The 17847-nt window shown below is 39.7% G+C and overlaps 1 protein-coding gene across 7 annotated transcripts in view; it reads left to right on the top strand.

Annotated features, from left to right (window-relative positions):
* The window catches only part of DPH6 (diphthamine biosynthesis 6), a 403785-nt gene that overhangs the window by 286645 nt on the left and 99293 nt on the right, over positions 1 to 17847 (top strand). For 5 of the 7 annotated variants that reach the window (XM_045016405.1, XM_045016404.1, XM_045016406.1 and 2 more), the window contains exon 13: positions 12603 to 12845. In XM_045016405.1, the coding sequence (XP_044872340.1) occupies positions 12603 to 12845 (243 nt within the window). Of the gene's footprint in view, positions 1 to 1963; positions 2034 to 12602; positions 12846 to 15560; positions 16126 to 17847 lie in introns of those variants that run through there. The other 2 variants (XM_045016408.1, XM_045016410.1) reach the window with 2 other exon arrangements.

The following is a 17847-nucleotide window of genomic DNA, read 5'->3' as shown; positions in this document are numbered from 1 at the left end:
GAGTCAGGTGTTCTCATTAGCCTGGAGCAGCCCCTGCTCTGGTCACTCAGGGAACAGAAAACTGCTTATCCAGGGGCCAGTATATATCTCCCTTCTACTACTCTGCTGTTCCCAACTAGCCTGTGTCTATCACACTTTTTAGTGAGAACTGAAACAAAAAAAATGTTTAACACTTTGGCCATTGCTGCATTTTCTGTTATTGTTTTTCCCTTCTCAGTGTGTAATTGCCCTACTCTGTCCTTGCTCTTGCATCTAATACTTATAAAATGTTTTCTTGTTACCTTTTATGTCCCTAGCTAGTTTAAATTTGTTTTGTGCCTTGGACTTTCTAATTTTGTCCCTACATGCTTGTGTTGTGTGTTAGACATAGTTTCCCCCTTCTTGTAGGACTCTCTTTTGAGTTTTAGGTCATTGAAGATCTCCTGGTTAAGCTGCGGTCATCTCTTACCATATTTTGTATTGTTCATATGTATTGGGATAATTTGCACTTGTGCTGTTAATAATGTCTCCTTGAAAAACTGCCCACACTCCTGAACTCTTTTTCCCTTACACTTACTTCCCACGGGATCTTGCCTACCAATTTTCTGAGTTTGCCAAAGTCTGCTTTCTTGGTATCTACAGTCGTTATTCTGCTGTTTTCCCTCTTACCATACCTTAGAATCATGAACTCTGTCATTTCGTGATCACTTCCACTTTCAGATTCTGAACCAGTTCCTCCATGTTCCTCAGAATCAAATCTAGAATAGCCTTTCTCCTAGTTGCTTTCTTCACCTTCTGTAATAAAAAAGTTGTCTCCAATGCATTTCAAGAACTTGTTGGATAATCTGTGCCCTGCTGTACTGTTTTCCCAACAGACAGATGAAGTCCCCCATTGCCACCAAGTCCTGTGGTTTAGATGATTTTGCTAGTTTTTTTTCTAAAAAAAGCCTCATCCACCTCTTCCGGATTTGGTGGTCTATAGCTGACACTTACCATTACATCACCCTTGTTTTTTTTTTTTAACTTTTATGCTGTGGAAGCCAGGAAATAATTAACAAGGATTTGAAGGGATCTTAATGCATGTTAGTTAGTTAGCATGAGTTAGGCTAGCTGTGACCCTAATGACGTGAGATTTGTAGAAGCAAGATAATGTGAGACAGAGTGAACTGTGTGAAAAGTTATTACGACCTTGCAATTCAGATAACTGAATATGCAGTCTTGCTTTTTCTTAGGAGTGAGACAAATAAGCTAGCAGAAAAGCTTATGTATAAACAAATTGTATTTGTTGCTTTTTACCGTCTGTATTATTGCTAGAAATTGTCTGTAACAAAGGTATAAAGCTTGCTGTAATTGTTTACCAGTTGAGAGACCTGTCCGGGACTGGGGTGACCCTGTGTCCTATGGCACTCTCTCCCTCCATTGTAATTACTGGAGAAATAATAAAGTATTTGATTTTGCTGCACCCAAACAAAAAGCGAGAACTGAGTTTTTCTCCGACAATGCTTACCCACAGACTTTCAAATATCTGCCTCCCATTTCTATCTCATCCACAGTTCAACTGTATACATCTTTGATATGCAAGGCAACACCTCCTCCCTTTTATCTTGCCTGTTCTTCCTGAAAAATCTGTACCCTTTTATATCAATCTTCCAGTCATGTGAATTATTCCACCAAGTTTCTGTGATGCCGATTATGTCATAATTGTGATTATTCACTATTCAGTATTTCTACTACTTCCTGTTTGTTCCCCATACTTTTTGCATTAGTATATAGTCATAGTGAGGCAGGCATTAAACTAGATTCAGTGTGGGAGGAGACAAAAGCCCACAGGCAAGTCCAAAACATGGAGACCTGGGTTGGAATCGGGGGGAGGGAAAGGCAGGACAACCACAGCAGGGACAAAGTAAAGACAAGAGGGAATACAGAGGGGAAATCTAATGAACTTCCACTCTGTATTCAAAGATACTCTTCCCTTCTTTGATAGGTGGACCCCATCTCCGCTCAGCAGTCCTTCTCTGAACGGCATCCCACGGCCAAGGAAGCCGAAGCCCTCCATCTGCGCAGCCATGCATTCACCTCCAGCATGTGTCTGTCTCCATGTCTGAATGTATCTGAACGCTGTTGTTACAAAGAGCACCTAAGATTACTATAATTGGAAAAAAAATAGAGCAAAAAACCATCTTTCCCATATTTTGCTTACTTTATACATTGGATAGCACTTTGTGTTACTTTCCTTTTTCCCCTGGATAGCCAGTCAGGGCCAGATCTTGCAAATGCTCCCAGATAAAAGTTAAGTATGGGTGTAACTGTTTAACTGTAGGATCTGGGCCTCAATTAGTTAGTTCCTCCTATTGTTTGTATGATTCTGTGGGGTCCAGATGGTTCAAAAAGAGGCACAAATAAACACCTTTTTCAAGCATTCAGACGCCATCTGCATGTCAGTTGACCAGGTGAACTTAGTCCTTCTGGAGGAGGGATGTTATAGAAGCTACCAGTTTAGAGAATCCTTGGATGAGTCGCTGGTAAAAATTTGTGAACCTGAGGAACTCATGGACTTTAAGGTCAGAAGGGACCATTGTGATCATCTAGTCTGACTGCCTGCACATTGCAGGCCAGAGAACCTCATCCACCCACTCCTGTAACAGACACCTAACCTCTGGCTGAGTTACTGAAATCCTCAAATCATGGTTCTAAGACTTCGTTACAGAGAATTCACCATTTACTCTAGTTTAAACCTGCAAGTGACCCGTGCTCCATATTGCAGAAGAAGACGGAAAAAACCCAGGGTCTCTGCCAGTCTGAACTGGGGAGAAATTCCTTCCTGACCCCAAATATGGCGAACAGTTAGAACCTGAACATGTAAGCAAGACCCACCAGGCAGATACCTGGGAAAGAATTCTCTGTATTAACTCACAGCCCTCCCCATTTAGTGTACCATGCATATATTTGAGGGCACTTTCCACTTGGTGATCACTGTAGTGTTGCAGGGTCCATGGCAAGTTTCGCTAGGGAGATAAAATAGCCCAGAAACTGCATGGTGTCTTTAACAAATTCACATTTCTCAGTTTTCACATAAAGTTGATTTTGGCAAAGTTAGTCAAGAACAGTGCTCACTTGGTGGTCAGGGAGTTTTAGATTCTCTGAAAAAATGAGAATATTGTCTAAGTTAGATGATCATGAATTTGTCGAGGATTTCTCTGAAATAGTCATTCATGAAATGCTGGAAGGTAGCAGGGGCTTTACACAGACCAAACAACAGGGCCAGGTATTTGAAATTGCCATATCTAGTCTGAAATGCTGTCTTCCATTCATATCCCTACCAGATTCTGACCAAGTTGTATGCTCCACGCAGGTCTAGCATTGTAAAAACCCAAGCCAAATAGATTATTTCCAGGAGTTTGATTATCAGAGGAAGTAGGTATGGATTGTGGATGGCGATCTTATTTAAGGCTTGATAATCAATGCAAGGTCAGACGGATGCGTCCTCCTTGCCACAAAGAAGATAGGTGCTCATGCTGGAGAAATCAAGATTTCCCTTGACGTACCCCCAGAGGCATGCAACTCAGGTTTAGATAGGGCATAAATGTGTCCAAAAGGAATCTCTATTCTTGGTTGAACATCTATTGGGCAATTGTAACTGCTGTGAGGAGGTAGAGCGTTCGCTTTCTGTTTGTCGAATACCTTGGCATATTCTTGGTACTTGACAGGAATTCCAGACACTACTGAAAAATCTTCAGATTGTGATTCTGGGTCCTTCAGTGGCTGGAGTGTGCCACAGAATGCAAATGTCTGTTTGTTGGAGCTGGGAAGACAAGTTTGTCGGCACCACAGGAAGCAGAAGAGTATAGATTGAGAATACCAGCTGATTCACTGCTCCTGAGTGATGATCCAGGGGACACCAATGATAAGCAGCAAATGCAGAGTGCATTTGACCCAAAACTACAAGATTGCCAAAGTAATGACCTCCAAGGGGACTGTTTGATGTGTGATGGGGCCTGAAGAGAGTAGTAATCCGTCAATAGCCTTGACAAGCTCAGGGAAGTCCTTGTGGAGGATGGGAATTCAATACCCCTTAACAGATATCTTGTAAGTGAAGTTTAGCACGGTAGACTGCTGGAGTCAAAAAGGGAGATGGAGTTGGGTAATGTGGTGGTTGGGGTTACCAAGATTTGGCTGGATAGGTGGCAGCCTGATTCGCTGTGGGGAGGAGTAAAGCACCAACCCAACCTTACCCCCCCTCACCCAGTAATGGGGTTGGGCTCTAGCATTTCCTGACCCAGGGCTGGACCAGACCTTGGCCTGGCACCCTGCTACAGTGTTCCCTGGCATCCCTCAATATGGGCACAACCCCAGTGCCCGTCAGTGGTTCTTTTTGTCCACAGAAAGGTGGGACTGGCCTGGATCAACTGCATAAGTTCAGGGTCTGGTCAGATAACTGGAACCACAGAAGACAGAAGAGTTCTGGCAGGCTGGGATCAGGCAGTGTGCTGTTTTTTCTTGAGCTTGCTCCATTGGCTTATCATCAGTCCTAATGCAAAGTTGAATTAAAGCTCCTAGGCTAGATGGATGTTCTACCCAGGCAGTTACATCTTTGATAGAATCATTGAGCCTCTACCTGAAGTGGTGTCACTGCATGGCCTCATTCCAGTGGGTGTCTGCAGCCAGACCATTGAATCTGCTGCATGTTTGGCTGCACACCTTGGACCCTGGTTGGGTGGGGAGGCATGGAGAGCAGCTTCTGTAGAATGTTCTTGATTAGGGTCATCAAAGGTGCCCACCTTTCCCTGTACAAAGGAGAGGAGAGGGGAAACCCACTTCAGGGCCTCTCCAGTGAGTAGACTATGTACTAATCTCACTCTGAACTGATTTGTGGGATACAGGTGTGGTTGTAATACTGTGACCAGAGGCCTGGATGGGCCACACTGAGAATGCTACGCTCAAGACAGACTGCAAGGAATAGAGCAGGCAATCCCAAAAACTGGTGATTCATTCTGTAATTAGATTCACCAAGCCAGTAACAAAACAGCTTCTGTGACACCATAATGGTTAACTAGAAGCCAAATACAATCTCGTGTAAGCATTCCAGCCCTCGATTCCCATCTAGACAGCCAAGTCTAATATAGTCAGGAGTATTGAAAACCTGATTCACCATATGTGAGGTTCACCAATCCCAAAGGACAGGACACTTATCCCCACGTCAATATGAGTCTCAGATCTTAGCCAATAATCACACTGATCCCAGTCCTTTAGTAACTAAAACGAAAGGCTTAATAATAAAAGGAAAAAGGAAGAGGAGAGTTAAAAATGGTTAAAAGATCAATATGCATACAAATGCATAGAGTCCTTAGGTCAGTTTCATAGCAGAGATGTATAAACTGCTCACTTGTAAAAGTCTGTCATCCCAACAGGTCAGAATCCAAAGGCAGCTTAGATGTAAAGTCTGTTAGTCTTTGAAAGCATTTTCCAGGTTATTCCAAGTCATTATTTTAAGGATCTCCATCTTACGACTTATACTTCCTGTGTTCAAAGTTTAAGCAGACTTGACGTGGCAGGATCGGGTCCAGGGCTTTCCTTTATATTTCTCTAATAAGATGACAAGCCTCTTAACACAGCAGGACTTTCCCCCGAGGAAAAATAGGCAGTGCAGATTGTCTGTGGACCATTGCTTTGAAGCTTATCCTCTATTTCTTATGCATACACAGGTAAACTAGTTGCATTCATTCACATAAGGTAATTAGCCAGTATTTCATTATAGCAAAGATAGCTAAACTGAAGACAATGTAAATAAAATTATTAGTTTCCTGTGTTATCTTATGTCTTTGATCTTAAAGTTAACTGAACCAGCCGCATGATGTGTGATGAAATGGCATGGAAAGCATGATTTCTCTTTAGAAATCAGCTTGATTTGACCTTAATAGTTTATATTTGTCCAAAGGTTTAATTATTCTGTTCTAAATAACACTCTCAATTATTCCTGATAAGAAGGAGTTCCCCCCATCTGTAAGCGTCAGCTACATTAGTGGCACCCATTTAGCCCCATTAGCACTTCATTTTCTGGAATAGTTTCTGGATGTGTAATTTTTATTATGTTTAAGTTCACAGAATGATAGAAATATAAAGCTGAAAGGGACCTCAAGAGATCATCAAGTCCAGCCCCCAGCACTGAGGCAGGACCAAGTAAACCTAGACCATCTCTAATGGGGTGTGTCTAACCTGTCCTTTAAAATCTCCGATGATGGTGATTCCACCATCTCCCTTGGAAGCCTATTCCAGAACTTAGCTACCCTGATGTTAGAAAGTTTTTCCTAATATCTAACCTTTTAAATCTCCATTGCTGCAAATTAAGTCCATTACTTCTTGTCCTACCTTCAGTGGACATGAAAAACAATTGATCACTATCCTCTTTATAACAGCCCTTAACATATTCATAGATTCCAAGGCCAGAAGGCACTATTGTGATCATCTAGTCTGACTTCCTGTATAACACAGGCCATATAGAGCTTCCCCAAAATAATTCCTAGGACATTTCTTTTAGAAAAACATCCAATCTTTATTTAAAAATTGATCACTGCTCTTGGTAAGTTGTTCTCACAGTTAAAAATTTACACCCTATTTCCACTCTGAGTTTGTCTGTCTTCAATTTCCAGCCAATTTCCACTGCTAGATTGAAGAATCCATTATTAAATATTTGTTCCCATGTAGCTACTTACATACTGTAATCAAGTCACCCCTTAACCTCCTCTTTGTTAAGATAAACAAATTGAGCTCTTTTAAGACTGTTATAAGATCCCTCCTCAGTCTTCTTTCCTGAAGATTAAATATTCCCAGCTTTTATAACATTTCCTCATCGGTGTGGTTTTCTAAATCTTTTATCAGTTTTGCTTTTCTCTGGACTCCCCCCGGTTTGTCCACATCTTTCTTAAAGTGTGGCTCCCCAGGATTAGACACAGTACTGCAGCAGAGGCCTCACCAGTGCCAAATAGAGCAGGACTATTACCTCCCATGTCTTACATATGACACTCCTGATTTTCTCCATTTTTTAAGGAAATTGGGTTGGTTTGGCATGATTTGTTCTTGCTAAATCCATGTTGGCTATTATGCATCACCCTGTTTATTCTCAAGGTGCTTACAAATTAATTGTTTGATACCTGGAAAGACACTGGAACAAATTATTAAAGTCAGGCTGACTGGTTTAATTCCCTGGATCATCTTTGTTCCTCTTTTTAAAGGTAGGTACTGTGTTTGCCCTTATCGCCAGTCCTCCATGAGTTCTCAAAGATAATTGCTAATGGTTCTGAGATTGCTTCAGCTAGTGCATTAAGTGCCCTAGGATAAATTTCATCAGGCCCTACTGACTTACTTATCTAAATATTCTTTAACCTGTTCTTTCCCTATTTTGGCTTGTGTTTCTTCCCTTTGTTGTCAATATTGTGTTGAGTATTTGATCACCATTAATCTTTTTAGCGAAGACTGATGCAAGATAAGCATTAAACTCAGCCTTCTTGATGTCATCGGTTATTAGCTCTCCCTCCCTGCTTAGTGAAGGAAAGTGTAGTTCCTCTCTCTCTCTCTCTCTCTGGCTCCTAATACTTTTATAGAACCTCTTCTTTTTCCCTTTTATGTCCCTTGCTGGGTGTAACTCATTTTGTGTCTTGGCCTTTCTGATTTTGTCCCTATATGCTTGTGCCACTCTTTTGTATTCCTCCTTAGCATATGTCCGTGTTTCCACTTTTTGTAGGATTTCTTTTTTACTTTCAAGTCATTAAACAGCTCCTGATAGAGCTGCTATTTTTTCTATCTTTCCTTTTTTATCAGGATAGTTTGCAATTGTGCCTATAATATTGTCTGTTTAAAAAACTTCCAGCTTTTGTGAATATGATCAAACGTTCACTGGGAATTTAAAATACATATATAAACAAAGATATATATTATAGTGTACTTACAAGTTATATAAACAATTTACATGGGACAGAACATGGAACAAAATATTACCAAGATTTAGCATGATTTCAAATATATTTTCTTTCTTTCTTTCTTTCTTTCTTTCTTTCTTTCTTTCTTTCTTTCTTTCTTTCTTTCTTTCTTTCTTTCTTTCTTTCTTTCTTTCTTTCTTTCTTTCTTTCTTTCTTTCTTTCTTTCTTTCTTTCTTTCTTTCTTTCTTTCTTTCTTTCTTTCTTTTCTTTTCTTTTCTTTTCTTTTCTTTTCTTTTCTTTTCTTTACTTCCCTCTGTTATTTTCCTTTAATTAACTCTCTTCTCCTACTCCAATTTCTTTGCAAGCATAGAAAAAGAATGTGTTCCAATGCTAGTGCCACTATGAGGATTAGCCAGTGAAGGTATTCTAAGGAAGTTATTCTAAGCAGGACTTTTAGAACAACCCAAAGAAAGACAGTCTTCAAACAATCCATTGTTTTACGTTTGGCTCAGGACTTACTAGAACATAACTGTGGAAGTTTTATTTAGTGCTTGGAGGCCTGTGTAATACAGGTCACTTCTGAACGTGTTACTGGTAACGGTTTATTAGACCATGAGTGTAAATTGCAAAGTGGTCTTAATTGCACTGATTTAGAGTCTGTGCTAGTGGAAAAGGAGTCTAACTTCAGCTAAAAGTCGGCATGCCCTGCTCAAAAAGTTGAATACGTGAAATAATGCATTGTGGCTTATTCTCTCACCTTTTTTATTAAGTGGAATCTTCAATTTTATACATGAGCTATTTGTTATGAAATAATAAATAAAGGAGGTGCAATTATATTGTGTTTGAATTAAAGTGACAAATATTTTTGTCTCTGTATATCTCACCCTTTGTGGACATAGATTTGCCATGAGCCAGAGTAAGGTGCAGTGCATTGTTGTGGATCCTCAGAAGTATCCCACTGGGGAATTTGACACTCTCCATTTGTGAGCTTCTCTGTGGTGAGAGCACACTGTACCGGATCTATACCTGGCACAGCATACACCATCTAATGCACTAATGCAGCTACACTGCCTGGCATGTTGGAGAGGCAGAACCAAGACCCCAGCCATTCCTTCCTGCTCATTTTGATGGGGGGAGAAAGAAGAGAGTTACATTTCAGCTCTGCAGTCTACTTTCCCTCTCCCAGTGAGAGCAGTGTTAGGGGTAGGCAGCAACTGGAAGTAAAATGGTACCTCACACCTCCTTTGCTCCAGCATGCAGAATGTACCATAATCTGGCCTTGTATTGTGCTTAGATGTTGCAGCACAGCTAGAATATATAAGAGAATTCACCCACGTGAAAGGTTGGCATTCTTAGCCATAACAGGGAGAACTAAAGACTTTGGGGGCTTGTTTCTCCTTTGCCTTGCACTTTGTGCAGTCATTTACACCTACGCAAAATGAACATATGAACCAGGTATAAAGTGACACAGAAGGTGCAAGAATCTGTAGAATCACGGTGATGTCATTTCCGAAAATCTAAATCCAGATCAATCCCATTGACTCCTGTGGAGTTACTCTGGATGTAGATTGATGTAACTGAGATCGGAATCTGGCACAGAAGGACAAGCCTTAAGTCAGAGAGTGCTTTCATTTGCTGGTTTATCAGATCTTTAATGGACTACAATGGAAATAAAATTCACAGTGCAACTGGAATGATGACATTGGTGTGTGAATGCATAACAATTATATTGCAGTTCTGTTTCCACTGATAATGTTGTTTCTCTGGACTCGATATTCTGTGAAACTGTAGTCTGTTAAATTTTCTGTTGTCGTCATAGAGGTTTCAAAGCTTTAGCAGGGTTTTGCCCAGCACTTTCACAACACAAGGATTGCCATCATACATTGTGACATCTCCTGTTGTATGATTTCAATACTGCAAATGAGATATTATGGAGTCTTCTCAGCTTTAGATGGGTTTTTACTTTGCTATCCCCTTTCTATATACTATTTTAAACACTGTACAGACAGCCCTCTGAAACCTGCTAACACACTTTGTTCTTTGCTGCTTTGCCCTTGTTGGTTATTTGTTTATTGATAGTTGTATGCCATGATCAAGCCATTGGGAAAGAGAGGGATGTGCTTCCCCTTCCCCTTTTAACTTAAGCTGTGTCCCTCTGCAAAATAGTTGCTAATAATCTGTGACCTTGTTTTGATTCCTTCTCCTTCTTCCCCCCACGGGCTCTCGCCTTTTTATAACATGGTGGCATCTTGGGAATACAGTTTTTCTATTAATTATGTCTTAAGATGCAAACAAGTATGTTAAGAACAGAGGGGTAAAAAAAGGTGGTTGTGTTTTTTTTAATCTCTGCACAATTCCCACTGAATTTGAGCCAAAAGTATTGCCAGTTTTGCTCAAATCTTAGAGTTTTGTTTTGACCCTGCTTATGACCAGCAGGGCTAATTGTATTGGAACTATCCAGGAGACTTTAAGAAAATGCTGTCTTAGTGCATATTTCAAAACACTTGACAGATATTTTATCATTAATTAGTATTCATATTATGTCTCAAACAATCTGTTCAAGAATAGAGGAAATGAACTGGTTGAACAGCTCTTCTGTCTATCTAGTAATTAACATGGGTGATGCATGTAAAGCCAGGGGCCTAACAGGGGAAGGAGAATTGGTGCTGGGGAGATTTCTCTATAGAAGATTACAAATTACCTGCACTGGAGGCTTTGTTTTATCCAAAGATTTAATTTAGCAGAGGTGAGAACAAAGGCCTCTTTTCCAAAAATAAACCTGTGCCCCTCTGAATCATATCTTCCTGGATTTGCTTCCTATCTTGTCAGTATGCCTCTTGATAGCTGGCTGGACTCCCTTGTTCAGTGGCACATATTTTAAAATAGAAGAGTCTTTAAAAAAAAAAAAGACCATTTGTTCTTTTTAACCAAAATATTGCTTGCATTTCTTTTTTCAAAATTCGAGGTTATATATAGCATTATCAAAACAATATTTTAGACATCTTATACAGTTTTAAAAGATCATTTGATGGGTGTCAGCTAGTCTATTATGCTTCCTCTGTGCCTCCTCCCCCTCTTCAGCTGCTAATCATAGAATTTGTATGCCAAATTGTGTAAGACACTCTTCCAATAGTTACATGTGTGAGTCTTTTGTGAGACACAGACAGTTATGAGGACAGATTTGGAGTTGCATATGGGTCTGTCACATGGTTTGATTGCCATGTCTTCCAGGACACAGATTTCTTTATTACTTAGCCTTAATTCTGAGGAATTTATACAGTTTATACAAAAAGTTCTGCAACATTTCTCATAAAGAATTCTTGCACAATCCATTTTACATAGTGAAGCAGAGCTTTTCCCCATCTTTCTCTACTTACAGCAATATGTTTCCTGTACTGGTTTCAAAGCTGCTTACATCCCACTATACATCCAACTTCTGTACTTAGTTTTTGTGTCATGTGGAGTAACATTCACTGCTCAGAAATTGTATAGACTCCTTAGAGAAATAAAGAAAAAGGGAATGAAGGATCTTGATGTTTACATTAAATTCATAAGTCCTGAAGATGTCTGAACAGTTGAAACCAATGTTTCCTCTGTTAGCTGTGGTTGAGAATGTAGGTCTTGAGAGTCTTACCTGGTAGGTCTTGCCCAATAAGCTTGTGAAAAGCAGCCCAAAGTAGCTACGCTTTAGCCACAAAATAACATACGTTGATCGGATACCCTGTATGAGAAGTATATCTGGCAAACAATTCGCTCTTGAAGCAAACAGGCATTATAGTTAGATTTCTGGAAGGTAAACCCAACACCATAGTTTCCAGTAAGATTCTTCTTCAGCAATCATCAGTGTCCTGTTCCTTGGTGGTGGCTTATCGTGAATTGTACAACTCACTGTTAGCTGGATATTATTTTTATTGATACTTAAGTTATGTCAAGGGCACCAAGAGTATTATGGATAGTTGCCTTTGTAGTGTTTGTATACATCTAAAGAAATAAAAATAAAATAAAAAAATGTAAGCAGCAGCAAACCAGAGTCGTCATGCATATATGTACAAAAACCCATAACATACAGTACCCCACAACTCTACCTGTTTAAACTCATGGAAACTTTGTAGATTGTGCAAATGTACTTGGAGAAAGCAGAAGCAGCCAACCGTTCAGCATATTTGAGGATTGGCATGTTGTAGAAACAATAGCAAAATGTAACGTCAAACAGAGCTGTTAGGTTAATACACTGTAGGGAATGGTTACCTTGATATGATTGCCTTAAAATAATGAAAAATATTGTTGTCCATAAATTGTACAAGTAAAATGATCCATTTTTCTGAGTACCTGAGTTGTTGGGCTGTAAACAACTTATTTTTAACTTGACACAAACCCTTTCAGTGATTGCAGAGAAATATTGTGACATTGTGAAAGGTTAAATTTACATATTTCTAGACTTATTTAATCAGTTCATGGCTGATTCTTTGAAGATTATGCGCATTTGACCATCCATGTATTAACTCTTTGGTTAAAGTTTATTACAGTATGATACTTTTATAGTGTAACTAAATCCCTGTCGAAAATGACCTTTAGGTTGGCATATTTGCTCCATTTGTGGCAAAGTCAGAGGTGCTTCTTTGATGACAGAGAACAGCAAGTGCTGAAAGAGAATGCTTAGAAAAAGGAAAGAAAAATTCAAACTTGTTTTTTTTTCTTATTCTCTTCTAGATTGGAGAAGTTCTATACTGTGCTGGGCAGATTGCATTAGTACCTTGTACCATGCAGCTTGTAGGTGGTGGCATACAAACTGAGGCTACAGTTTCACTAAACCATGTTGAAAAAGTCCTTAAAGCTATGAGCCACAACATTGAACTCCACCACATCCTTATGGCAAATTGTTATGTAACTGACAGAAAGTACATTCCTGTCGCTCGCGCTATATGGCAAAAGAAATTAAGTGAACTTAAAACGGTAAGATCCATTTTCTTCTTTCTAGTTAAAAAAAAAAAGTCAATTTATAAAAAAGTTTTTCTAAGTCTTGCAGTAATATCAGAATTTTCTCAGTGCATTTCAGAGGGGGTCAAGTAAAACTGATATAATAAGGTTTGATTGAGCTGTTATGTTCTGGCTCATAAGTGGCTGAGCACAGTTGAAAAGAAAAGTTGCTTAATAGAAAGTTATAGTCATCACTAACTTTGTCTTAATTCCCCAAAGCAATAAGTTAAAAAATTTGTGATGAAAGCCAGTCCCTCCTGAAAAAATTTGAACAATATTCAATTTGAAATAGTTCTGCCTGTGTATCTTCTGTAAAGGTGTTGAGCAGTTTCTCTGAATGTTTTTTGAATTATTCTGCTGGTTTTCTTGTTTAGGTGTTTATTATAAGCAATATTTTAATGTACATGGAATTAATTAGCTTTTACTGCTTATTAAACCTGAACACACAAGGCCAAATTCTGTCCTGAGCAAGTTTGCATGGCTATTAGTGACTCATATCCTCCCTGACAATATAATAATTTGCACAATGATTTCTTATGATGCAATAATGATACTTTATATTCCTGCTCCATTTTTTTTAATGATCTCAACTTTACAAGCATTAAATAATGAATGGTCACTACACTTCTGCATAGTACCCATTTTACAGGTAGATAAACTTGTGATAATTAGCACATAATTACCATAATGGACTCAAAGTGTTCTGACTTCTAAGGGGAACAGATAGCTAGAGCAGAAGAAACCGTTTTGAAGTTGAGTTCATGTGTAATACAAATATTCAAGGAATCTTTTGAACTCTGCTAAGTAACCTTCCTTTCCCCTTATTTCTGCCCCCTCCACTTTAAGCGCCTCTGCATCAGCGCAGCCTTCTCTTTGAATGAGGAGGGATGCACAGAATTTTACTCAAAGCCCATCACATTTCTCCTTCATTTATTGGAAGGGAACTCTAATGAATAATGCTTTCCATTTCTCTGAGAATGAGTGTGGTGCCTCTCTAGAGTTCCTCGCCTTCACCTATACTCTTTTAGCTCTGCCAACCTTGGATCTCGGTTTCTTAATTCAACCTGTATTATTTTTGCATGTTGCACTTCCTGTAGCTTCTTTTTTGGGGGCATAATATCAGATTTTTTTCATCTGCCCCATTCCTTTCTGAGGGGCATGTATTGGCAAAAAGGTGAGTCATTACAGCATGATCTGAATAAGGCAGTTTATGGCTTATCTACACTTGGAAATTTACCAAAATTGCTATTCCAGAAAAATTATTTCATAACAGATATTTTGTAAAATTTCTAAGTGTAGACAAGCCCTTAGACTCTGCCTGTTTCCTGTGGAGAATGTTCCTTATCTCTTTCTTCTTAGAATTTATACTTGTTAGTCATATTTATGTCAGAGGATTGCAGCTGCCATGGCATTTCCTTAAGGTAACATGGTCCTTAAGATAATATGCTTCTACTCATTTGAGGGTTTTATAGATTAATATCATGACCTCTAAGTGGAACTATTAGTGAATGGAAATCCAGTGCAGATTCCAGAACTCCAGTTTAATATGCTCTCTTCAGCTGGAATCATTTAGGAGATGGATCATCTCATGATGCACCTGATGCAATAATTTCACAAACATCTTATGCAGTCCCATTCCAGGACCACAACTGGCAGGGAAAGAAGAGTCAAGTTTTTTCATGTTAGCTGACAGCTGGAGGAAGGTGCTTTTGGTGTGTCTAGCTATTTGTCAAGGGCAGTGATGAGTGCAACATGGCCATAAACACCATTTTGTCTATGGGAAGTGTGTGCCCTCGTTTGAAGGCAAATTGGTGGTGGTTTGCCAATTCTTGGAAATGCTTCCCTTTTCCTCCTAGCCTGTTTTAAGTCTTTACTGTGTACAGTGTGACCCAGCCATTCTTCTTCCACTCTCATATTCTCTCCATGTACTGAAATTGCTGGGAGATAGGGCTGTCTGGGCAAGGTGAAAAATGCATATATATAGAACTGCATGTCGTCAGGATATTGCTGGTATCATAGCCCATGTCAGCTCATGATTGTCTCAAAGAGAATTTAAATTAGAGCAGTGACAGGTATGAGCCTTGCAGGACTCCACATATGAGAGCTTTTGGGGAGAAGGATTAGCTCCCCAATAGCACTCTGTGGGATTTGTTAGAAAGGCCAATTTAGAGCCATTTTATAAACTCCTGTCAGGTCCCATAAGGAGGTCAATCCCTTATGAGTGGCAGTGGCAAAAACAGAGGAAAGATTAAAAAGCATCACATTTTTCAGTGTTGTGAGTCATCCTGGGAGATTGTCCATCATTGCAACAGTTCTGTGCCTTGGCTTGGCCTGAAGATGGGTTGGACGGTTCTTAAAAATATCAGTGGAAGTTAAATGTTGCTATAACCAGTTTCCTACTACTTCCTCTATAATCATGCTTGGGAAAGAGAGATCTGGATGCTGAGTTTTTTCTTAGTGTGTTGAGGCCTTTACTGGTGAGGGATGGTTTATGTAAAACCCACACTAAGGCAGGGAAAGAGGTAACTCCCTTCTATCCAATGGAGGCCTGTTCTTCCCTGAGAAGCTGCTTGGCCTGCCAGCTGGAAACAGAAGAGTCTCACCTTGGTCCATCAAGGTTTGTGTGGAAGGGGAAATAATAGATTAGGCATTCTTACGGAAAACTGAGTGTTCTCTCTCTCCTCTGACCAGGGAGGAACAGAGCCAGGAGACTTGAAGGCGTTGGGGGAACTAGAGAGCTGTACTTCTTCCCCTTCTCCTAATCTGTGGAGGCAAGGAAGCCAGGAGACCTCCAGCCTTCCTGGATCTGGCACTTAACAAATCCCTTTGAACCAAACTGGAGAAAGCCTTAGTATTACTTTTCTGTGAGCAGACCAGGCACTGTGGCTGCACACTGAAAGGTGTGTGCATTAAAGAGACAGGATTTTCTCTCTACTTTTATTGTGTTTTCTCTTTCTTTGCTGGTGTCCCAATACTACAGCCCTGGGCCACTATAGCATGACATAATGTTCTATTCTAGCCAAATAAAACAGCCAGCCAAACAAAAACATTCTGTTATTTGAAAGAGTTTTCTTCATTTCAAGCAGTGGCCAAAGATAGGTATGAATGAATAGCAACCTACTGGTTACCTAATAAGAGCAAACAATGTATAGATTGGAATTATTCCGTTTGTCATTCCATGAAAAACAGATTGTGTGTAACTGTGCAAATAAAATTATTCAGTTCAGAGTTCATTTCTTCCAGATCAGACATTATAAACCACAGATTTAATTAAATTTTTAAAGGGCTTTCAGACTTCTGTTTGATTGTTGGATGTTCTGAATTTAACAGAGAAATGACAGTGTATTGTGATTACTGAGGTATTTATATTAAACATTGTTCCTAAATAATATACATCATACTTCTCAACTGCCAAGGCTTATTTATGAAACACCAAAAAATTATTAGTAGGGTATTATAAAGATGTGAGATGAATTTCTCCTGCATAAATAACGTTTTTCTAAAACTTCAGTTGAATAATTCTATATATTTGATGTCAATAATATAGAAGAGTACAAAATACAATATGTAAATTGTGTAGGACAGACAGGGGCGGCTCTATGTTTTTTGCTGCCCCAAGCACGGTAGTCAGGCGGCCTTCAGCGGCGTTTCTGCGGATGATCCGCCGGTCACGCGGATTCGGCGGCATTTCTGCAGGTGATCTGCCGGTCCCGGTCCCGAAGGCGGCCTGACTGCCGCCTTCACAGTGACCAGCACGCTGTCCCCCGTGGCTTGCTGCCCCAGGCACGCGCTTGCTGCGCTGGTGCCTGGAGCCGCCCCTGAGGACAGAAGTGAATTGGGTCTAAAGGAAGGGACCTTGGAGAAGTGTGTGGGTGAGCATCTATATGTGTTTATATACACAGAAACAATATACTTCTAGGAAGATGATAATGTAGAGCATGAACATGAAGTCGATGGGAGCTTAGTCTGAATAAGGGCCACAGGATCAGACCCATAGTTCTGTTAAGTCCCTTTCTTATCACTATCCTCAGTGATAGAAATGAGCACTATTCATTAGGCATTGTTACCTACCTTGAAAAAATGAAGATGGTTTCCGACTGTCCAAATTACTTCACTGATACCCACTTCCAAATATGTATCAAAATATTAAAGAACTATTATCGTGAAGAGGCAGCATGATATAATGAACATGGAACTAGTCTGAGAGCTAAGAGACCTTTCTTCTGTTCCTGGCTCTTCTATTTTCTGGCTAAGTTACCTTTTAGCAAGCCACATTACTTCTCTGTGCCCTTTGTCTGTATACGTAATCTGTTTAAATTGTAAATTCTTCAGGGCAAGGGCTATCTGTTACTATATATTTGTGAAGTGGCTAGCATAATGGGACCTGTAGGATCTTCTAGGCACTACTGCAATGCAAATAAATAATAATACATTTCAGTTAAAGCAATTTCATTTACCAAATATTTGGTTTTTTTCCTCATTTCAGATACCTTTTCAGTTAATGTCTATTGCTGTTTGTCATAAATACCTTTTCTCTCACCGTACTGAGCAGCCACAATTAGAAACATTGCATGGCTTCACCTACCAGAAGCAGTAAGTAAAAGATGTGTTAGTCAAGGCTAGTATATCAGCACCGATCCACTGATTTCCTTTCTATTTTTCTTTGACCTGGAAAGCTGAAATGACACATTATGCTTTAGTTCTCAGCTCTCATTTTTCTTTTGTCTAACTTCTTTCCCTTCCAGCTCTTCTACGTTAGAGAGAAAGCAGAGATGAAATTCAGTTATGGGAGAATAATATGGATTATGGGGGACAGGAAGGGGAGGATGGGGAAGGAATGAGAGGAAGATCAGGAATGAAAAATCCCTCATGGCCATCTCGCAGCTAAATATGTCATTGGCCAGGCAAGAGTGAATCCTACAGGGAATTACCAGGAAAAGTTCATCTCAGGAGTTCTACACTGATATATGCCTAAGCA

The sequence above is a fragment of the Mauremys mutica genome, chromosome 4 (assembly GCF_020497125.1).
Source record: "Mauremys mutica isolate MM-2020 ecotype Southern chromosome 4, ASM2049712v1, whole genome shotgun sequence".
Classification (NCBI taxonomy): domain Eukaryota; kingdom Metazoa; phylum Chordata; order Testudines; family Geoemydidae; genus Mauremys; species Mauremys mutica.
Note: the sequence above shows the minus strand (reverse complement) of the source record. Positions and strands in the feature narration are given on the sequence as shown.